The 24792-nt window shown below is 34.9% G+C and overlaps 1 protein-coding gene across 2 annotated transcripts; it reads left to right on the top strand.

Annotated features, from left to right (window-relative positions):
* The first annotated feature begins 222 nt into the window (after positions 1–222).
* LOC145048773 (Carbohydrate-binding-like fold) lies at positions 223–19529 on the top strand. Of its 2 annotated transcripts, XM_078997370.1 has the most exons (27): positions 223–337; positions 407–540; positions 658–723; positions 943–1029; positions 2183–2239; positions 4926–4990; positions 5137–5306; positions 5564–5625; positions 5738–5821; positions 5971–6130; positions 7984–8099; positions 8215–8343; positions 8471–8542; positions 8629–8724; positions 8792–8869; positions 14562–14690; positions 15093–15269; positions 15339–15542; positions 15614–15727; positions 15829–16079; positions 16162–16456; positions 16550–16780; positions 16860–16951; positions 17233–17461; positions 17545–17901; positions 19071–19144; positions 19228–19529. In XM_078997370.1, the coding sequence occupies exons 2-27, from the start codon at positions 424–426 to the stop codon at positions 19316–19318; spliced, it is 3603 nt and encodes a 1200-aa protein (XP_078853496.1). In that variant the 5' UTR covers positions 223–337; positions 407–423; the 3' UTR covers positions 19319–19529. The 2 variants fall into 2 exon arrangements, with proteins under 2 accessions (XP_078853496.1, XP_078853495.1); XM_078997369.1 differs by having other exon boundaries at positions 262–540.
* The last annotated feature ends 5263 nt before the right edge of the window (positions 19530–24792 follow it).

The raw sequence follows: 24792 nt of genomic DNA, 5'->3' as shown, positions 1-24792 counted from the left end.
ATAAAAATAAACATTAAGAACCAGACACGTAATAAAAACAAACAGTAGAGACCTTCCAAGTTAAAATATTATGTTACAGAAAGTAGATATTTTTGCAATTTTGTCAATTGAACCAATCAATTAACATGTATTGGGGTTTCGGTCTTCCTTAGGGGAATACGGGCTACTCAAATGGGCCTAGCAACCTTAGTGGCTTAGTACTTAGACCCTTACCAAGGGTGTTTAAGAGGGCCGGCAGTCCGGGACGATCATAGGCAGGCTAAACTCTAAATCTCTATAAGAATTAACCTCCGTCGCCTCCGTCTGCATCTGCATCTGCATCTGTCGTCTGTTGTCTGTACGCTCACAAATTAATCCTTTTTATGTTGGGTATCCGATACTCCTTTTTGAGATCTGTTCTTACTAGTGGTAGGTGAGAGTGAGATGGCGCTCAAAGACCAAAAGTTCTTACGCTGCTTCTTCTTCGTTATCGTCTTCTCAATACAAGTGGTTGCACTCGATTCTACCGATGCGATCCAAGGTTGCGGTGGCTTTGTCGAGGTGCAGCCTTTCTTTTTTCATCAGAATCTGTATATAACATGTTTTTAACCTGCATAACGTGTTTTGATACTTTCTACATGTAGTTTATTTATCCTTAATTTCTTTTAACCTTGGTAGGCGAGGTCGTCTTTGATTAAGTCAAGGAAGCCAACTGATGCGAAATTGGATTATTCACATATCGCGGTATGAGTCTAAATTATTTTCTAGTTAATTTCACTGAAGCAAGATTTTAGTCTTACGTTTCTTACTGGAATTTTGTTTAAAATTCCAAATTAAATTTGTCTACGCCAAATTCAAAGTAATTATGGATGAAACTATAATGTACTTGAGGACATATATAGCTGGGGATGTCTTAAAACTCCAAACAACTGTGGTTACTAATATGCTATTTACGAACTAAAGGTTGAGCTGCGAACCTTGGATGGTTTGGTGAAGGATAGAACGCAATGTGCTCCTAATGGTTACTACTTCATCCCGGTTTATGAGAAGGTACGAAAACATACACTATTGGCCTACTCACTTACTCATGGTGTGTAAGTTCGTATCCAATGATAATATATACTATTGGTGAAGGATAAAACTTTTTACCCCTTCATGTTAACTTTTTAATGATCTCAGAGTATAATTCTGAGTCTCAATGTTGATATAAAATTATGATGGTTTAATTTAATTTGTTTTAACATTAATATGTAGTTATGATGCTTCAACTTAAAACTGTTTGAACGTTCTCTATTGAAATTTTTATGTATATAAATCATGGAGAATAAAAAAAATGTTTCTCACGTTGTCGTAATACATTGAACTATGGCACACAAATTTCTATGAACTTGCAACCTAATCGGTTTTTAATAGTTTTTAACTCATTTTAATATTCATCTTTTTAGTTTCAGTACTTTTGGAAACTAAAACCAAATAGTAGAATCATTTTAAACTTTGCGACAAAAACATGTTTTTAGACTTTGAAAACCATGTTATGATCAAGGTCAGGCATAAGTTAATGTTATCATCTCAAAAATTGCCATGCATTTGTTTAACCTGGTCTGGTTAATTAAGATGATATTCCCTCCAGGCTCCATCCCAAATAAAATGTCATGCATGCTAGGATGTCTATATTATCAACCAACAAAGTTCTTGTTTAGTCATCATTAATTTTGGTACTCCATTGAGAATCTTGAGGGGAATTAAGATGATAAGTGTGGATGGCACATTATTGCCCTTTCTCTCTCTCTCTCCCCCCCCCCCCCCCCCCCCCCCCCCCTCTCACACACACACTCATTAACTTAACCCTGCTCAAACTATCTAGCCACCATTAGAACTACTAAAACTGAAAATCTGGACACCCTAAAGGATTGGCAGTTTAGGACTTTAACCTCCCCCCCTGAATTAATCTCTATGAAGTCAAATTTATAAACTTTATTAGTGGGAATACTGTCACGTTCTCTTTGAATTGATTACATGAGATTTAAGGTCACCTTTTGTCCTATTGTAATTAATATTAAAGTTTTTGGTTGTTCTTTGTCTTTGGCGTATTGCTGCAATGCGTGTTCGGTTGTTATGGACGGTTTCTTGTATTATATTATACAAGTTGCATTTAGAGGCTCAGCTTCAATATATGTGTTTATATTTATTTTCTTTGGTGTAGGGCTCTTATGTTATCAAAGTTAAGGGACCTGAAGGATGGTCATGGGACCCAGATCAGGTATGTACTTTTGATTTATTGAAATACTCAACACATAATGTGTGTGTCTATATTATATATATATATATATATATATATATATAGAATGTTTATATGTATGTATATATAAGGAAAAGTGAATATGGGGCTGTTATCCCCCTAACATTTGGTGTGGAATCCATCAAACTATGTTGTTTTGATAAAAAAATAAAACCTTTAATTTATTCTTGTTACATAAGTACTAAAGTGCATAACAAATCAAAACCCTAAAATTCAATTTTTTTCCTTTCAAAACTGTACATGCAACTGGTGCTCACCGATTGTGCGACCATCGAAATTCCATCTTTGGCCTCTTTTACCACTAGCCATAATTCCATCATCATCACACTTTTGGATAAGCATGCCAATTATAAATTTGTTAAGTGCAGCAGCACCACAACAAGGGAGCGCTCTTTGTAGTGTGGAATTCTGGATGTTTGTCAATAGGGTGTAGAATGTATAACAAGCACCAGGGAGTATAACATTGGCCCAACACCAACCAGTAAGAGCTGCCAGTTAAATTTACACAACAATATGATATATAATGTATGAGGAGCCATTTTTTGCCTTAAAATACCCAAAAGTTGTCAACAAAAGGGATTCCAAAATACACACAAAATGAACCATTCACACACTATTCAGCTACTTAAATTCAGTATGTTTTCTCCAATGTTTTTTTACCGATCTTAAGTTTAACCTTTTTTTTTTTTTGGAAAAAGGGGAATCCCCTTGGCAAAATATATTAAGTATAGGAAGAATTACAAAAGAAAAGGGCAAACGCCCAAGAAAAAGGAAAAAAACAAGCCAAGCTAAGGGACATGCCCCAAAGCAACGACAAACCAAATAAACACCTAGAAACTAACTAATAAGAAAAAAAAAACTAAAATCGTCATCCCTGATCAATTGGGGAGGGGATACAACCACCATGAGAAGAGCTCAGAAGTGCGTATGATGCTGGGTGGGTATCTTTCGAATGCATAACAGGAGGGGCACACGAATCATCTTCAGTATCAACCACTCTTTGGTGAGATAAAGCATCAAACATGTTAGTGGAGACTTTTTCCTTTGGCTTTGCACGGTTAACTGGTTTATATACTTGAGAAATCTGTAAAGCCGGGCCTTTTCCTTTACGGTTGTCAATGGGGGTCTTCTTTTTTGGAATTGGAACTGATCTAGTTCTCCTCTTGACTGTTTGGAATCCTTGATTATCAATCTCTTTTAGGGTGGGCAATGTCGACTTTGGAGATGGAGTACTAGTCGTGTGAATGGGGCATGTGGTAAGGTCATGCCCAAAAATTTTGCAATGGTCACACCTCTTAGGGTTCCAAGGATACTCCATTCGAAGATTTGTAGAAGTAACACCTTTGGCTGTGATCGCTTTAATTTTTATTTCTTTAGCCCAAGGATCTTTAGCCGACATCTCAATGAGGATACGGGCGAATATATTGCCGGCACATCAACCAATTAGAATCCATTTGGTGATGAATATATTGCCGGCACATCAACCAATTATAAACAGGTAAACAACATGATAAAGAGCTAAAAACTGAACTCCAATCGCAGCCATTTTAGCGAACCAACATAGCATGTAAATAAAACTAGAACATAAACAAATCGTATAATGCCTCAGTTTACTAAGGGTATTGCATATTTACAACACTTGGTATGCTCTATGCATCTCTATATTCTCCTAAAAAAATTAAAAGCCAAGAACCCATTAACAAACGTTACCAAAATCCAGACAGAGTTCCTAGATGCTTCTCCTTCAATGAAGATGCAAATCAACTAGCAAAAACACCAACAAGATTGATAGATATAGAAAAAATTTACATGTCCTAATAAACCTGATCCAAACGCAAAACAATAAAAGTCGGAACATAATTGAGATCCAATTAATGAAATTCACAACCAAATAATTAAACCTAAACATCAATTTATATCGTTCGACACATCAATAAAAAATAGAAACAAAAACAAGAAATGAGAAGATTGAAATGAAAGAGGGAATGATGTAATCATTATAATACATGGTCTAGGGTGAACGGCCTAACTCCATTTTTGCACTCTGCACATTATCTAATAAATGAACAAAAAGTTAAGTAACAGGGTAAGATGATATCTGAAGATCTTTTTTTGGTGGAGTAGGTATGGTCGATACTAGAAGATGTTGCCTGCAAACCTTCAACGAGTGCAACAACCAAATCTGGCGAGTGTCAGTTTAGGTGAAAGAAGAGGCATCAAGACTGACAGAATCACGTGTTGCCAAACTTGGATATTTTTATTTATCACACATTTTTTTGTCTATTCGATATCAGTAGCCAAACTTGGAAAAATTAGGTGAAACAAAAGAGTAAGTTAAAGGTTCTAATTTTTTTCTTCAAAACAACATAGTTTGATGGGTTCCACACCTAATGCTAGGTGTATAACAGCCCCATAGTCACTTTCCCCATATATATATACATATCCATATGTAAATGTATATATTTGTGTGTGTGTGTGTGTGTATATATATATATATATGTATGTGTATATATATAAGTGTGTGTGTATATATATATGTATGTGTGTATATATATATATATATATATATATATATATAATTTCTGCCAGGTGATTTATGTGGTGAAGTAGTTTAAGATACACAAGTCTGATGTCTTTACTTTTGTAGGTTCCCGTGCTTGTCGATCATACTGGATGTAATAGAAATGAAGATATAAATTTCCGGTTCACAGGGTTGGTTTAGCTTATTAGTCATTTCCATACTTATCTCTAAAATCTTTTTTGTAGAATTTATTTCACTTTATGTGGAATATTTTTTTGGAGCTTATGTGGTCTATGTTGTGTTGGACTTGAGCTTCTGCTGTGTGGTATCTTTGCAGATTCAGTATTAGTGGAAAAGTTGTGGGAGCAATTGGCGGTGAGAGCTGTTCGTCTACCGATGGTGGTCCATCAAATGTAAATGTTGAGCTTCTGGATTCCAGTGGGAATATTGTATCGTCCGTTTTGACATCAGTAGCAGGAAGTTATTCTTTCACCAACATAATTCCAGGTTAAATTTTTTCTTGTGTGGACTTAACTATGCTAGGAGTTAATCATTCTAAGAGCTCATGACACGTATCATAGTTTTTATTATCTTATGAATTATGTACATAACAAATCCACAAACAAAAAGTTATTTTTAAGATTTATATCATAATTATTAAATTTGGATCCTTGATTTTTTGTTTGATGAGTTTTGTGCTTGTTACATGATATTGTTGGTGGGTTTGCTTTCATTATCTAATTACATTATATTTTTTGGTGTAGGACGGTACAACCTACGCACCTCCCATGCTGATCTTAATATTGAAGTTAAAGGTTCCACAGAGGTCATATACATATACCTATCTTTTCTATTAACTTTCTCATCCATTTTGTTTCCACTCAATTGGGAATGCAAAAGCAATTTACATGGTTCTCATCCCGCATATAAAATGTTAGGTTGACTTGGGGTTCGGAAATAGCCAAGTTGAAGATGTCTTCTTTGTCTCTGGTTACAATATTCGTGGATTGGTAGTTGCACAAGTGAGTCTTCCTCTTTTTAATGCTTTTGAAATGCAAAATTGCTCATCCTGAGTCCATAATGTGCTTCACACTTTAATGGACTGGAATATTTTTCATTTATTCAGTTTGAATAGCGAGTTAGATTACTAATCTCTATCATGTTGCCTCAGGGAAACCCCATTTTAGGGGTTCACTTTTACCTGTACTCTGATGATGTCAAGGAAGTGCACTGCCCACAGGGTTCTGGTAACCCCTCAGGTCATAGAACTGCACTTTGCCATGCCATATCTGATGCTGATGGAACGTTTATATTTAAGTCAATTCCATGCGGTAATATTTTAGATTCTCTTCCTCTCCCTTGATTAGATATGGCACTGAATCTGTTCATTCCAGCGACATTTGCATGGATAAAACCTTCCTCTAGAAAGGTGTATCTTTTCATGTTTTTGAGGGTTCACACTAATTTGCTTTACCATTTAAAAAGATTCATAAGTTGTAGGATTATTGTAAAACTTGAAAATATACTATGAACTACCATATCATTACATTAGGTGGCCAAGGGGCTGTTCGATAACACTGAACCATTTAGTGTTTAGTGATTCCAACCTCTTAATGGTTAATAGAAGGTAGGGTTCCTTCACTGTTTAAGATGTGTTTGGGATAACTTTTTTAGCTTTAAAGTCTTTTTTATAAAAGAACTTTTTGTAAAAGGTCTTTTTCCATAAGTAGTGGCTTAATATGTGTTTGGATGGACAAAAGACAAAAGTTGCTTTTAAGAGGCACAAAAGTCACGATTTTGTGACTTTTAGAATCAAACTTTTTTCCCTTGCCCAAAAGTTGTTTTATAAAGAACTTTTCAACTTTCCAAACATCTTTTGAACTTTTTTGACTTTTTGGAAAAGTGAAAAGTCCAAAAGTTGTTTTTAAAGCAATCCAAATACCCTCTTAGAGGCCATTCATAGGCTTTTGATTCGTTCAGAGATTGTATCAAACACGCTGAATGCTGACTGATCAAGAGGTGACACTCTGAATGGTTTGGTTGATATGTTATCAAACATCCCCTAAGAGCATCCACAACGGTCATTAATTTGACCTTTCAAAATTCTTGCAAGTGACATGGCTTAGGTCATGTCACCACACTTTCAAACAAACTTTCAAGTTCTGCAAGACTTGCAAAGATTAGTTTATAATATCTAATTATATTAGTATATTATTATATTATTTATCTGTAGTATTATATATGTATGTTAAAATACTTAAATAGTAATTCAAAATATCTTTTGTAATTACGGAATATATAATATATACACAAACATAATAGATATAAATTCTATACATATATTTATATATAAACAAAAAGATTATATTAAATATAATTTTTTATTTTTGTAAAACTAATCATATTTTGAATTAGTATATGTGCTGTCAATATCTTAATAAATATTTATTAACTATAAATAATTCAAGATATATTTGTTATAAGCTATAAAATAGTTGTTGAGGTGGGAGTGGGGTCCATTTTGTAAGACTGTTGGCATACAGTTGTCAATAGCGACCATAGCGGTCGCTATATCGAATAGCGTGGTGAGGTGGTCATCGACCACTATGGACTAAATAGCGACAAAAAGCGGGGTTTTTAGCGATAGGGTTATTTTTTTATTATTATTTTTTTTTAAAAAAAAGCTGGAATAAACGTATTAGGGTTGACGGCTTGACGCTAACTAAAATCAAGTCTCGTTCGCCACTTCGCTTCCCACCTCTACGCTCTGGACTTGCTCTGCCTCCGAATCCATGTCTAAAAAACTAATATATTTAAGTTATTTAGCTAGTTTAATGGTTTGTTTGCTTATTTATTGGTTATAATAGCTATAATAGCTATAATAGTTGCATAATAAATATTTTTTAATATTTTTATACCTATCGCAAAATACGAAATAGCGGTCGCTATTTACCGCTGTTCGCTACGTAGCTTATAGGTGGCCCGTCGCTATTTGCCGCAATTCGCTATCGATAACTATGGTTGGCATTGAAGTGGTGTATTAGGTAATTGCAAAAGATTATGTGATACAATTGAAAGAATATTATCGTTGAATGGGTTTGGATGCTTTAGTTAAAATGTTCTCTATATTGGGTTCTATAAGTTAATTAAATTATTGTGGTTTATTCTTGTGATATACCTACAGGGGTTTATGAGCTTGTACCTTATTATAAGGGTGAGAATACAGTTTTTGATGTTTCCCCTGCCTCTGTCGCTGTGACTGTCCAACATGGTCATGCAACAATATCTGAAAAGTTTCAGGTACATAATCATCACTTGGTTGATCACTAGTTTAAGTGCTTGCTATTTAATCACTAATCATGGTTATATGCTTGGCTGGTTTAACTGTACCTGTAAAAAAACTAAACCTGAGCAGGTCACCGGTTTCTCTGTTGGGGGTCGTGTTGTTGATACTAATGGCAAGGGAGTGGATGGCGTAAAAATTGTAGTGGATGGAGTTGACAGGTCTTTCACTGATAAACAAGGATATTATAAGCTTGATCAGGTAATTTCATTATCAGTTTTTTCTCTATGTTCTTTTAGGTTTTGGAAAGACTGTTGCTGTTTTTTCTTGCTTTATCGTGTAAAATGTCCCACTCCTACCATCTGCCCTCATTTATGCTCCTCTACAGGTTACATCTAAGCAGTATCAGATCGAAGCTATAAAGGACCACTACAAGTTTGAAAAACTGGTTAACTTAATGGCAAGTGCACCAAAACTGAGGCACATTTTACACATTGTCTTTATTTTTTCCTAACTTTTCTCACCTTTAATGCCTACCGATTTCAGGTTTTACCAAATATGGCATCAGTTGTTGATATCAAAGCATTGTCTTATGGTGTTTGTGGCTCAGTGCAGATAGTTGATTCTGGTAACAAAGCAAAGGTAATTTAACATTTTATATTCTTCATACACCTCATTTGTACTTAATTCACTCGTTATACTTTTCCAGGTAGCTCTTACTCATGGACCACAGAATGTTAAGCCACAAATGAAACAGACTGATGATAGCGGCTATTTCTGCTTTGAGGTACTTGACAGAATCTTCTGTTAACAGCAAATTGCTATGAACCGACTTGTAAGATGAAACCAAAAAACAAGAACAGATAAACAAATGGCTTTACTGTATTGATTGAAATCACTCAAAAAAACGCCAAATAACAAGAGATAACCATAATGCTTTGCTAAGATTCGAGAGCCTAGTCCTTCCCAAGGTATAATGACTTGCTTTCACAAATTATACCCTTCTCTCTTCCCCTCTACCCCACTTATAAGCACCGTGGGTAACAAACTAAGACAGTAAAATACCTGATTTACTCTCCACTCCACTAATAATATGCCCCTTATTTTGCTTATTTCCTATCTTAGCCCTTTGACCCTTTCTATAATGCATGACTTAAGTGGAGGCATAGCAATTTTCCACGCTCGATGAACCACCTTGTCCTCAAGACGGATAGAAATGGTGCATAGGATCCAACTTCTCCCATGTGGCCTCTTTATTGTGTCTTCAGCTTCCACTTGCTGTATTGCATCTATTGGCTCCACTGCATCAAAGATCATCTTAACAACTTCATCAGCAACTTGGTCGAATCTTCCACTAAGAACACGGTATCATGAGCCTTTTCACCAATCTCCAAAGCTTTCATCTTTGGTTGGGCCTTGAATGATTGAAATTTTCAAACTGGCATCTATTCAAGAAAAATGTCACATGACCAATATTAACGGTCTCACTGCAGGTAGATTCAACTCCCCATCATATTGACGCATGCCTGCATATTGGATTTTCGAGACCTATACTCTGTTAAATTTGTCAAACTTCTCATATTCAGGAGCTTGGACGAACATGGTCATACTCATCAAATTTGTCAAACCCTATACACAACTTCATAACCTTCGTCGTCTCACCAGTAGTGTAGTAAATATCATTATGCTCATCCTTCATTCTTGTAACATAATTCTTCAAGCTTGTCATTTCATCACCACTTTTTGTGGAGTAGTAGCTTGGTCTTGAGTAGAATCCTCGTGGATTCCATGCTTTTGTCCCTGTTTGGCAGATTAGTTGATTAGCTAGCTGGTAGCTGATAGACTAGCTTATGAATTAATAATGTTTGGTATAAAGTAGCTTATAAGCTAGATTACAATGTAAAATGACATAAATGGACATATAGATATATAACTAAAAGAAAAAAGAAAAAATGTAATTAAGGGTATATTTGGAATATTTTTGAAAAAACTTTATAGGCTTATCAAAAGGTAGCGTGTAAGCTAGTTTATAAGCTACTTTTGTGGTCTTCCTTGCTCTCTGCAATCTCCTTGAAAGGCTGGAAAAGCTTCAAGACAAATCTTCTCCAGATAAGTGCGAATAATTTTCAAGATCTTGTCCTGCTGCGCATCTCTTTTGATATGTTCAAAGGAAGATTATGAAAATCCACGATACATTTGACAAACGTCAAGTATTTAGGAATGATCTCCTTGCAGTTGTCCATGTGGACGAAACTACGAACATAAAGTTTGATCTTGCTGGGCTTCTTCTTTGTGTCAAATAGATCACAAGGAGCTCCTTTTGGTACAAAGAGAGCATATTTGAATTCGACTGGAAAGTGCTTCTCGTTCGCCCCTATCATCTAAAGGCTTTTGTGGAAAGCTGCGTATTCTTCCTTGCTGATCTCCTCTGGTTGGATTTTTGTTTGTTCACGAAAGACCGCTCATGTGACACTTCCTTGATCTTCTCTAGAGCTAAACATTTGTCTTGACTCTCCCTAGTTGCCATTCCTTCTCCGGGTTTCTTTCCACTTCCTTGATCTTTAGAGACAACATTTGTCTTGACTCTCCCTGGTCGCCGTTCCTTCGCTGGGTTTCTTTCCACTGTGGCGGTGGTTGGAGGAAAAAGATAAGAGATGGAGCGACCGGATGAATAAGTCGCATATTGGTGAGATTTGGCCGTTGTTGTCTTCAATGGATATGGGCTTAATTTTCTCTCTAATTTAATAGCCAAGTCCATGTTTTGCGGGCTCAAATTTCTTATTTCACCATTTAGGACATGACCTAGAGATACCTCTTCCGCTAAATCTTTTAACGGAGACGTCATCTCAATGAATTTTTCGTTGGTACTCTGGGACCTAAGGAAGACGCCCCGGGATTACGACAACTCTGTTCGGTCTGTGTTATGAACTCAACAATAATTATCTAAATAGCAATGAAACAGTGGCAGCCTCTATATTGAATTCAAGTTCATAACAAGAACAACAAGAATAAGGAAGAAACAATGGAATATAGCTATTCGAGATGCTATGGTCTCCAAAAGTAGAAGAAGCTTCTAATATTCTGCCTGCCTCTAAATGAAAGGAACACACCTTTAAAAGGACTGACCATGACAGAGGACCTGCCTTATTTCCCAATTTACCCCTGCTGTCCCACTAACTAGGTAGTGCCATCGTGGGTGTCTTTGGTCCCCACAGACGTTGGAATCTTTTTGTGCCTCCTTCTCTGATAGGTGAGCTGCCAACTTCTGGAATGGTCTGTGAGCCATAGATTGCTGCCAGTACAGTTGTAGTTTAAGGAACACCCATTCCCCTTCATCGAATGACACATCCTTGCGGTGTCTATCTGCCAATTTGTTCATTTTCTGTTGGGCTTGGATGAGCTGTCCTTTAAAATCACAAGGATTGCATCTCTTTCCAGGAGTTGTTCTTCTACCGAGGATACAACTGTTTGCCCTTTTTGCATCCTAAGTATTTAGGGTGGGTCTCGGCTATATAAAGCCTTAAAGGGAGTGATCTTTCCGGACGTGTGATAAGCTGTATTATGCAAAAACTCAGCCCAATGTAACCATTTCGACCAAGACTGTGGTTTCCCTTGAATGAAGCAACGAAGGTAGAGTTCCACTGATTTGTTAACTACCTCCATTTGGCCATCTGTTTGCGGGTGGTAGGCTGTGCTCCTGAGCAAGTTGGTGGTGTAGTTTAAACAATTCGCGCCAGAATAGACTCATAAAAACCTTGTCCCGGTCAGAAACTATGGATTTTGGGAACCCATGAAGCTTCACAACTTCCTTGATGAATGTGGCTGCCACTGAAACTGCACTGAAAGGGTGTTTCATTGCTATGAAGTGTGAATACTTAGTGAGTCGGTCCACCACCACGAGAATGAAATTGTACCCTTTCGAATTCGGAAGCCCCTCTATGAAGTCCATAGAAACGTCATCTCATACCTGATCTAGCACTGGAAGAGGTTGTAGAAACTCCGCTGGGTGGGTGTGTAAGGATTTCTGTGTTTGACAAATTTGACATTTCTCTACATATTTTTGAACTGATTTACTCATTTCCACCCAGAACCATTCGAAGGCCAACCTTTGATATGTTCTCAGTTCCCCCGATCACAGAATCATGGAATTCGTGTAGTAGGCTAGGTATAAGTGTGTTGTAGGCCAACCTTTGATATGTTCTCAGTTCCCCCGATCACAGAATCATGGAATTTGTGTAGTAGGCTAGGTATAAGTGTGGAATTGTGGGGAATTACCAGGCTACCCTTGTATAAAGTCTATCATTCTCCACTGAATATCCGACATGGTTCTTGCTGCCTTCAGTGATGTCTAACTTCACTTGTTGAATGAATGGATCACCTGTAATTTTGGGCTAGAATTACTCCTTCGTGAGAGAGCATCTGCTACCTTATTCGTGGGACCTGGCTTGTAGTGAATCTCAAAATCAAACCCCATCAGCTTGTACATCCACTTCTGGTATTTCGGGCCAACCTCCCTTTGCTCCATTAGAAACTTCAGACTTAGCTGATCTGTTTTGATGATGAAGTGTCTTCCCAGCAAATAGTGTCTCCATTTTCTTACAGCCAGGACTATAGCCATTAGTTCCTTCTCATAAATGGACTTGGGTCCTAAAGGCGGTTTTTGGCACATCCTCTTCCTTCATCCGAATTTGGTGGTACCCGGACTTTAGATCCAATTTTGAAAAGATTCTTGACTCGTGCAATTCATCCAAGAGCTCGTCTATAACCGGAATTGGAAACTTGTCTTTAACGGTGATCTTGTTAAGACTTCTATAATCCACACAAAATCTCCATGATCCATCTTTTTTTTTTTTAACTAACAAGACTGGGCTCGAGAAGGGACTACGGGATGGTTGTATGATTCCCAATTGGAGCATATCACGTAACAATCTCTCAATCTCCGTCTTTTGGGTGTGAGAATACCGGTAGGGTCTGACTGAAACCGGTCCGGCACCCGCCTTCAATTGGATCGCATGTTGTTGGTTCCTTGGTGGTGGAAGACCTCCCTTCCAATTAAACACCCTAGCAAACTTCTGTACCAACTGGGACAGATTCGGTGGAGCTGGTGGTACGTCTGGAGTCGGGGCCTGCATCTCCAAATGGCTGTATTAGAGCAAGTATCCACCCCCACCCCCACCCCCAAACCGCCCCAAGAGTTCTCACCATGGTTTTCATGGAGATTCTAGCTCGTTCCAAGGAAGGATCCCCCCGTAAGGTGACCCACTGTCCATTCACCTGAAACTTCATAATTTGTGTCTTCCAATTAGTAGTAACTGCTCCCAACTTCTCTAGCCATTGAATTCCTAGGATAACATCGGAATTTCCAAGAGTGAGAGGAAGGAAGTCCTCCCTGATATCCAAGCCTTGCACCTGTAGAAGAATCCCTTGGCATTTACCTCGTCCTGAGACTGCCTTCCCTGTCCCCAAGGGAACTCCAAATTCAGCTGTTGGTATGACAGGTAGGTGGAGCTGGTTAATGGTTTGCAGGGATAGAAAATTATGGGTTGCCCCTGGGTCAATGAGGACCACCACTTCTGAATCTGCTATGGTTCCCCTGAGTTTGAGGGATAGAAAACTTCTAATCCTGGTGGTGCTGGTGGTGATGACAGTGGTGGTCTGTCTCTTCTCCCTTGGCTAACTTCGAATGCAATGGTGAGACAGAAGATCTCTCCCTGAATTGCCAAGGTATTAGCGATTTCATCTATTCCCTCTTCTCATTGCTTGTTGACGGTGTTCCCATCCCTTACTTATTTATTTCAACTGCCATCTTGTCATCTTCTAGCAGTTGTTACCGTTCAACCTTAAGGATCAGCTTTGAGCTTCTCGTGAATTACACCCTGCTACTATCCTCAAACCCCGGTGGAAGTGGAATTGATGAATGGAGTTGCATCTCTGCTATGGAAGAACACATTTCTTTCAATCCTTCATATATTGTTTCCACTCTTTGAGCCACAGTTCTCAGGGCCATTGTCTGACACCAATTGCTATGAACTGACTTGTAAGATTGAAATCACTTAAAACTGCAAATAAACAAGAGATAACCCTAATGCTTGGCTAGAGATTCGAGAGCCTCTTCTGAGGTATAATAACCATATTTCACAAAAGCTACCCTACTCTCTTCCCCTCTACTCCTCTTATAAGCACTGTGCGTAACAAACTCAAACAAAGTAACATACCTAAATTACCCCTATACTAATAAGACGCCCCTTATTTTGCTGATTTCCCATCTTACCCCTTTCTATAATACATGACTTAAAGTGAATGCGTAGCACAAATATTATAAATGCTTTTAATGATAGCTATGAGTTTGATGTTGTGGTTGCTGTGATCCAAGTTACTATACATAATCATTTTGGCAATTGGCATGTTGGAGAAGGATTGTTTTGTAATTTCATGCTGCCATGATTTATAAACTGACTATTAAAGTTAATGTGTTTCAGGTTACACCTGGCGACTATCGGTTATCGGCTATTGCAGCTACACCTGCAACTACTCCAGATCTTCTGTTTTTGCCCCCACATATTGATGTCAATGTCAATGGTCCATTGCTGTCACTGAAATTTTATCAGGTGTGTATTAGATTGATAAGCCCCATGGACTTCTAGTTATTGTGGGCAGCCTGCTTTCAAAATTGATGTATGAAGGGCAGTTTGGTCTATATTTATTTTGCAGTCTGGAGTTAGTGGTGGGACAAGGTTGGGGGGATATCACCTTGCCAAGTTGTTATTCCCTTTTGTCCTTTTCTTTAGTAGTAGTATGAGGGAGGTAGCTAAGAATTATTGTGTAAGAGAACCTTGTTCTTCTTTTGGAGAGACCATTCCTCTTGAATGAATGGAAATCTATCTTTAATTTTATCATAGTTTGAGTATCAGATCAAGAATGTATCAGGGCCTATCACAGATAAATATTTATCAGTATTGATCTAAGAAATATATTGGTATCTTACTTGATGGAACTCACATAAATCTCAGGCACAAGTTAATGTACATGGCTCAGTGACTTGCAAAGAAAAATGTGATTCATCTGTTTCTGTTGCTCTTGTGAGGTTGGATGCTAAAAGCCATGAAGAGAAGCTGACTGTTGGTTTGACTGACCAAAGTAGTGAATTTTTATTTGAAAATGTGCTACCTGGAAAATATGCACTTGAGGTATACCCCTCCTTTACCCCAAGATCTAATGGGAATTTTTGTTTATATCTTTGCGTGCTATTTCTGTAGGTGAATCACCTTTCAGAAGGAGCTATTAGTGGAGAAGATAAATGGTGTTGGGAACAGAGCTCTGTACATGTCAATATTAAGGCAGAAGATGTTGAAGGGATTAATTTTGTTCAGAAAGGTTATTGGGTTAACTTAGTTTCCACTCATGATGTAGACACATATCTGCATCAATCAGATGGTTCTCGTGTGAATCTAAAAATTAAGGTAGGTCAATACTATAGTCAGTACACTTCCAAGCTGACCTTTTTCTCATATTATTTCATTGTCAATTGCAGAAAGGTCCACAACGCATATGCATTGAACCTCCTGGAGTGCATGAACTTCACCTTGTAAACTCTTGTATACTTTTTGGGAGCTCACCTGTGAAAATTGACACGGCCAACACATTGGTATTTTCTCCATTTGCTTATTTTCAGTATTGGAGCTCGTAAGCCTGCTTCTTTTTTTGTTGCTTCAGTTCTCATGATTAGCTTGTCTTTTTATTTTTTAGCCTATCTATCTGAAAGGAGAGAAGTATCTTGTCAAGGGACAAATAAGGGTTGAATTGAGTTCACAAGATGGTGTTCACCAGTTACCTGAAAATTTATTGGTTGAAATTTTGAACGGTAAGGGAACTTCTATTGATGGCAGTTCTGCAAGACTTGTAGTCAATGGAAACGAGCAATCAGATACAGCTAATTATGAGTTTGAAGTATGGGCAAATCCTGGAGAAAGACTTACATTTGTACCTCGAGATATTCGGTAAATCTTGGGTGTTATTTAAAAGTTAAGAATTCATGCTACATGCCATAACCAAGGCTAACTTGTGAATGATATGTTGCAGGAGCAACAATGAAAAGAAAATTTTATTTTATCCTAGTCAACATCAGGTCAAAGTGGCAGAAAATGGGTGCCAAGCTTCAGTTCCTCCATTTTCTGGGCGACTGGGGTTGTACATTGAAGGATCAGTTTCTCCTTCACTTCCAGATGTTGTTATTAGAATCATAGCCGCTGGAGATAGTCAAAATGGTCAAATCAAGAAAAATGAATTAGCTTTTTCAACCACCACGAACACAGACGGCCTGTTTGTTGTGGGACCCCTATATGATGACATAACTTACCATATTGAGGCTTCAAAGGTTTGAAGTCCTACTACTTTAAGAATACAACTCTTGCTATAACTGCAATTTACATAATCAGCTAAAGTTTTTTTTTTTTTTCCTTAATAATAGCCTGGATATCATGTAAAGGAGATTGGACCCTATTCCTTTTCATGTCAGAAGCTTGGTCAAATCTCTGTACATATACATTCTAAAGAAGATGCCAATGAATTATTTCCTTCTGTGTTGTTATCATTGAGTGGGGAAGATGGTTATAGAAATAACTCAATATCTGCTGCTGGTGGAACTTTTGTTTTTGATAATCTGTTTCCAGGGAGCTTTTATCTTCGTCCGTTGTTAAAGGTACCTGCCTGCCCGCCTCTTCATCTCCAAAGTTATTTTAGTTTTTTTAACCAGTTCATTAATTTGTTGTAATTTCTAGGAGTATGCTTTCTCACCATCAGCAGAAGCAGTTGAACTTGGTTCAGGGGAGTCTAGGGAAGTTGTCTTCCAAGCCACAAGGGTTGCTTACAGGTATGTCTCTTTTTTCATGGGAACTTGTAAAATGACTTTGTAAAACGAACTTATAGAAAACGAATTTGAAATGTTGTTAAGAAACAAAGATGTAAAATGAAATTTGAAAAAATTGGATATGTTAAAACATGTAAGAACAATTTTGAGAAAACAACATACGCAGCAGGTCATAAATATGACTTATTTTAAGCAAATTTCATAGTTGTTTGGTCTTTTCATCAAGGACTCATGTATTAATCGAGACTGGTTGTGCTTATTTATTGATTTCTTTCCCTTCACAGTGCCATGGGTATGGTTACTCTATTGTCTGGTGAACCAAAAGAAGGCGTTTTAGTTGAGGCCCGATCGGAGTTAAAAAGTTTTTATGAAGAGACTGTAACTGATTCATCAGGAAGTTATCGCCTAAGAGGGCTTCACCCCGATACAACTTACACAATTAAAGTAGCAAGGAAAAGTGGGTTTGACACCTCTACCATCGAACGTGCTTCTCCAGATTCTGTTGTGGTTCAGGTCAGCTCCAAGATACAATGGCATAATCGTAATTTCCTTTGTTTCAGATTTCATACATTTATCTGAAAAAGAAATTTGTGTAGGTTGGATATGAAGATATGAGGGGATTAGACTTTTTAGTATTTGAGAAGCCAGATGTGACTTTAGTAACAGGCACCATTGATGGAGAGAGAATGAAGGAGCTTCATGAATACCTACGGTTGGAAGTCAGATCTGCAACTGATCCATCCAATATAGAATCCCTGTTACCTTTGTCACTTTCAAATTTCTTTCAGGTGAAAGGCTTGCCTAAGGGTAAACACCTTCTGCAGCTTCGATCTTCTCTATCATCAAATACCATCAAATTTGAATCTCAAGTGATTGAGGTTGATTTGGAAAAACATACACAAATTCACGTGGGTCGCCTCGGATACAAAGTTGAAGATGATAACCATAAACAGGTTTGTTTGTTTGTTTTTCTTTTTCGTTTTAGCCATGAGTTGTTAACATTAATAACAAAAGATATTTTACACACTTTAATATATCGAGAAGTAACCATCAAATTTGTTTTTCTTTTTTCCTTTTAGCCATGAGTTGCTATCTATGGCAACCAATTATTCCCAACTATTCTTTTCAAATTTATATCAACATTTTTTGTTTCTAACACTTTGTTTTTACATGTTTTTTAAAATTAGATTTTTTTTGCAAATTAATTTTTTAAACTTAATTCATTTTTTACAAATTTGTTTTGTGAATCTCACATATTTGTGTTTATGCATATGTTTTTATAATTTTTTTGCAACTTTTACATGCTCTTAAATAAATTATAAAAAATGAATTTGTAATAAAAAGATTATTGGATTTACAATTTCGTTTTTCTGTAAAAATGGTAATAAAATGATTTTTTTGTAAAACGAAGATTGGATCTACAATTTCGTTGTTTGTAAAAACTAATCTTCGTTTTTATAAATTCGTAGTTGTAAAACCGAATTAGTTCATGTTTTTTATGAATTTGTACATGGTTTTTACAAAACCATTACATGCATAAAAAGTGAATGTGTGTAAAAGATTTACTAAATGAGTTTGTAATAACTAAAAATTCTTTAAAAAAGAAGGAATAAAAATGGATATCTAAAAAATTTAGAGTACTAATTTGTAAAAAAACCAACTTTTAACAAAAACAATCACAAAGTTGGGACAAATTTAAACAAAATACAGACCAAAGTCATTACAAAAATTAAAATTTGGTCCAAAGTTGTAAAAAAGAAAAGTTTGTTTACTTGTAAACCTGCTATAGTTGGTCATGGCCATAAATAGCATCATCTCTAAGACTATGTTTATCAGTGACCTCTCCAAAACTCCAACCCACAATTAAAAAAATTAGTTTCTCTTCTCCACATATCCAACCAACCAAATTCAAAATTTCCCGTTTATCAACAACCAAAAATATATACCTTATGTGGGAGTTTCAGATATATATAAAAAATATCATTATTATACTCTATTTATAGAGAAATAAAGACCATGAATTTTGATATATTTTCATAATTTTTCAGTAAACACATTATCCAATAAAGCATCAACGCAACCAATAAATGTAGTCTAACAAAAATTATCATATTGGTTGCAGGAATTGACCCCGGCACCTGTGTATCCATTAATTATTGGAGTATCAGTGATTGCTTTGTTTATCAGTATGCCAAGGTGGTTGTTAAGATTCTTTTTTAAATGTGTAAAAGAGAGAAAAAATTGTTTGATTTAGCAGCTGGTGTCATTATTCTTTGCAGATTAAAAGACATGTACCAAACAAATGTAGGTGCCAGTGCATCAACTAAGAAAGATGTAAGAAAGATACCAGTGAGAAAAAGGACATACTGAAGACCTTCCTACAATTTTAAATGTGCAACTCATAATCTATGATTTAGCCATCATAAAACTTGAGTAAGCTACGTTTCACATTCTCTAGGCATATTTTGTTAATTGAAGAGTAAGCTAATGCACTGTGTATTCTTGTAACCAGGGGTAGAAAGATAAGAACAATTATGTATTTCTTGTAGTTTCTGATTTAAATTTTTTGCTAAATGTTCAATCAGGTGTTCTTAAATTATTGCTAATTATGATCACTTTAATCTATGTAATAGAACAATACAAAGTGTCCTTGTGTGAGGTGATTTATTTTTAGGTTATGTTTGACAGACTAAATAGATGTAAAGATAACTGCTAATTGATAAAAAAAAAACATTTGGTAAAACTAGTTGAAATATATAAAATGACATAATGACATGTAAAAGATTATATATATATATATATATATATATATATATATATATATATATATATATATATATATATATGTTGAGGTATTCAAAGTAATTATTGTGTTATTGTCTAGGTTGGTATTCAAAATAATTATTGTATTATTGTATGCATAAATATAGGCTAATCAAAATTTAAAATAAAAACAAATAATTAAATAAATAAATAAAAGTAAATAGGTAATTTGATAATTATTTTCCACAAATAATATTCTATAATTATGGTAACCATTGACTTCAGCTATCTAGGTTTTCTTCATCCATCGTCGGTTTTTTAAAACAACCGAAAGTGAACAAGATCGAATACACGACCCACTATCATTTTCTGGTGGGATTATGCTAATCTGGCTCTCGATGATCGTTTGTTGATGTTTTTCTTCTGGGCTCTATGAGTGATCGCCTTTGTTCATTGTTATGATCGTATGTAGCCCATCTCTGTTACTTGCTGCGATGCTATTGCTGCTACTAGTGCCTTCTTCGTCTAAACCAGATGAATCAGACAAGCCATTGAATCCGTCATGTCAACACACGGTGATGATCTTGATCTTCTTATTTCCCTTCAAGACGGTGTTAGAAACCCCTCCTTCTCCTTTGCCCCATTCACCTGGTAATATTTGTATATTTTGTTATTGAACTCCAACTTAAATTTGTAAAAGCTATGTGGGTTTCGTCTCATTTCATTCGGAGCAAAAGCACACTTCATACTGCTACCATTTACAGGTTCCGTTTGCGTTTTATTGATTGTTCGAATTTACAAAAAAAAATTACTCTAGCTAGTTAATAGATTTGATCAAATTCGGATGAGGAGACCTATCTGGTAAACCCTAATCTGCGTGACTGGTTGTTTGATTGTTCGATTTAGGTTAGTGAACTTTTAACTGCACATAATATATTGTTTCACCATCCTCATATTCAACTAGGGCAATGCAATTACTTTAACTTTTATCGGAATTGGAGTTTTATGTGAAGTGGGAAATAAGGACTAGTTCTACATGGTTCATGTATTTATTTATAGGTTGGAATTAGTCATTTGCCTCGCATTAGTTAAGATGTGAACTGAGAGTTCCCTTATAAGTGAAATGTTGAGGGTTACACAAAATTTCCCACCATGGTTTTAGTTGATTTGAAGGTTTTGGGGCCATATCTACCCTCTTTTTTACACCATTCCTATGGTATTTAGGGTTTCGTTGTTTTTGTTGTGGTATTCTTTGTAATGCAATAGTAGCTTTATTTCTGTGTTCTTACTTTTAAATTGCATTTTACTTCTACAGGTGGTTGAGAGCCAAAATCAACTAATTTTTGAACTTGGAGAGTTAGATGTTGTTGATGAAAATGAACGAATTTCTATCTTGGAATGTCTAACAGTATCATTCTCATTAAATTGTTTTTTACTTTGGATATTTTTCCAATAGAATGCATACCGTAACCAAATCTTGAATTCCAATTCTATTAGAATGGAATCACGAATTCCAATTCTGTTGGAAAGGAATATGAATATTTTCTCACTGATTTATGCATTGGATTTGTTTCCACAGAAGCAGCTAATGCTTGAAGAATGGACCATGAAATTGAAAATGATTCTTAACAACATTATTCTTTTAGAATGTATTAATGTCTTTGTTAGATTTTGATGTTTTTTCCCGATTTGAAAGTTTTTTTAGTCTTATTCTTTAACAATAAATGTAATTCTTAGCAATTGTTACCCGTATTCTATAAGAATTAATGTAATTTTTGTTTTTATTCTTCAATTGATGGTTCAAGAATTTGTTATTCTCCAAGAAGTTTTTAAAGTTATGATCAAGAAATAGGTTCAAAATTTTATTATTTTTTGGTTCAAGAATATTTTTATTTTTGATAAATATATTCTGTCAGAATATCTGAAAATTTATCATCACTACAATCGGATTTTTAAAATTAATAAAATCTATTATCCCTTAAAATATGCAATTTTCCTTTTTTTTTTTTTTAAATTTATGTTAATTGACTAAAATACCCTTAAAATGAAATTAGATGGTATTTTCTAATTATCTTTAATTTAATAATACGTATTATTCACTTTCTTAAAATAAGTAAAATTGATTGGCGCACATTTATGCATACAACAACACAATAATTATTTTGAATAGAATAACCTAAGCCTATACATACATACATAATAATAATAATAATAATAATAATAATAATAATAATAATAATAATTAATAAATTGTATATTTGAGAGAATTTAAAAAAAGGTGAATAAAGTCTTTGAAACTATTCTGAATAGCTTGAAAAATAAGTTAGATGTAGCTTGCCAAAAATATTTTTATAAAACATAAAGTATACAATTTTTTTGTCACGTTTAAACAACCTGCAAGTTTTCTAATACATTTTTGTTGTTCTACGTCGAAAACTATTACATGATATTAACAATATTGTTCAATGCCGCATTTTTTGCACGTACTTCCTTATAAGGTTTATTTCAAAAAATTTTAAACGTAGTTCAAATATTGTTAATAATATATATCAAATACATACTGCTACATACCTATTTAAAAATGTTTACATTAAAGATATAACTAATGATCTTTGTACATTAGATTTGGGGGATGAAAATGTAATATGTATAAAAATTGACAAGAAGGGGGATACAACCAAAATTTTATATTTTTGGATCTAATATGTATAAAATTAAAATACATGGATTGTTTCTAACCAAAAAATGGTGGGGGGTAGGGCACAACCCCCTCCCACTAATAAAGCTCCACCAATGTGTACGTTATAAGAACATCATGCAAGATGTTTCTATCTTCTGAATAAGTCATTTAAAGAATTATAACCTTCTAGCAAAAAATTCTAACCAAAAACATTTTATTCAAATTGTTAGTGGAAAATATAGTCGGTAAATACACTAAATCTTTATAACTATTGTTGTAAATATCTTCCAATGTATATTAAATGACAAGTATATAATATTGGAGGTGAAAAAAAGATGTTACATTAAAACGTCTCATAACTAGGTTTTGCACCCAGATACGACGAGAGTGCATACATTGTCAAGTTTGTATGACCCATATATTCAAAGACTATTACTTTACCATAATGTAAGAATACATATTTTTGGGGGATTGACTCCACTAAATTCTTCCTCTCTCGATATTTCTCCAGCTTATAACATCCGATAAATTAACACAAAGTGCATCCAAATTTTTTTATTACTCAAATAAGTAGGTGTACATTCATATTAAGTTTGCATAGGACAAGTCGTTATCAAAGACCATCTACAAAAACCATTATCTAGAGATTGACCTAGGCGATACAATTTTTTACAACAACATGCAAAACTATACAAGCCACTCTAAGTCGTCTATATCTCTGCTACAACTTTACCCTTATCGGGGTTGCTAGGTCCTGAAAGACACATCAACAAACAATAGTTAAGCTACTAAATCTTACTGAGAAACTCTAACGATAAACATGTATAAAAATCCTTTGATTAATTTTATCAACATAATTAGCAACATAATTCAAATCCCATAATGCTTTTCAAAGTAATTTAACATTTTTCTCAAATAAAAATTTATCTTTAAGGCCCGCCATTCTTAATAGGTATATGTCACACCCCCAAAATAGACGATGGAAACGTCTGGGGGTGGAGAACTTCGTTTGTAGTATCACAACACATGCATCATAATAATCAAAATACAAACAACCATTGTATTTAAAAGTATAAGTATTTACATGTGTTCAATCATTGTATATTGAAACTAAAATAGTTATACAAAAGAAGATATGACTCAAAATAGCTCCATCTTCTCAAAAAGCTCAGGGAGCACCTGTTTATTGTTTCCCTGAGAATACAAGTAATTTAAAAAGAGAGTATCAACATAAAGTTGAGTGTCTACATAAGTATTTATGTTTAAAAGCATGTTTTATGTTCCATGAATTTGTAAGCTGTTCCAGAAAATCCTATATTCTCTGTTGTATATAATAAGTAGTTTTAATCTCATAAAATCGTTCTTATTTGTAAACCAATGTTCTGTATTTGTATTCCTTTATGTAAAACTTGTAACTATGAGTGTGTCTGGTTCTATCAGCTATTAATGTACTATTGTAGTTTGTATTTTGTAAACTAGTACTTTGAAAATGTACTTATGTTTAGTTGATTATACACTAACGTATTGTTAATATCTTTTTAATGAGTTATTATAACCATACTGAGACTAGATGGCCTGAAACAAACGCTTTGTAGGCGTTTAAACTGTTTATAACAATTGTCACTCATTGGCGTGTATGCCTGACTGTAGCTAGCAGCTTGAGTGCGGGGTTGTCAACCCCAATATAGATCTACACATAACTTGTTTCGATCCCCTGACTGGAGATTCTGGTTATAATATCAGGACTTTAATTATGTTGCTTAATGAATTAAACAACCTGAATCAGATGACTCATAAAAAGCATATAAACGTTACATGTATAATAGTTATGAAAACCCAATCATCCTGAAATAATAATTGATTGTATATTCCTGAATTAGTATTATTAACATGTATTTGAAAGTTGTATACCCTTGATTTGTTTTAAATCAAACCTTTGTTTCTTGTAAAACGGTGTATTCTAGTATACTTGAATCATGAATTAATGTTCTATGTATCATAAATTATACCTATTATAATTTATATGTACTTTCTGAATTGGTATTAACTATTTTTGAATGTAACCCCTTGCTCAACATGTTACAAAGGGTATTTAAACTAAATGAAATAACTTTTATATTTATATACATATACAAGTATATATAAGTAAACTTTAAACGACATTCAGACAAATAATCGGTACTACAAGCCCACATCCAAACAAGGAAAATGACCCAAAATGAGTTATCAATACTAAGCCTTTTAAATCTTATTTATATAAATACATATATAAATATGAATTTTGGGGAAAAATATAAGTTTAGATAAGAGTTTAACATTTTGAAGTAATTTTGATGACTTAATATCATTTTATCACAATTTGTAATCATTTGGTTGTAACACAAAATTTCTTGTGTTAGAC

The sequence above is a fragment of the Lactuca saligna genome, chromosome 5 (genome assembly GCF_052625555.1).
Source record: "Lactuca saligna cultivar CGN05327 chromosome 5, ASM5262555v1, whole genome shotgun sequence".
NCBI lineage: Eukaryota > Viridiplantae > Streptophyta > Magnoliopsida > Asterales > Asteraceae > Lactuca > Lactuca saligna.
This window is presented reverse-complemented; position numbering and strand designations above follow the sequence as displayed.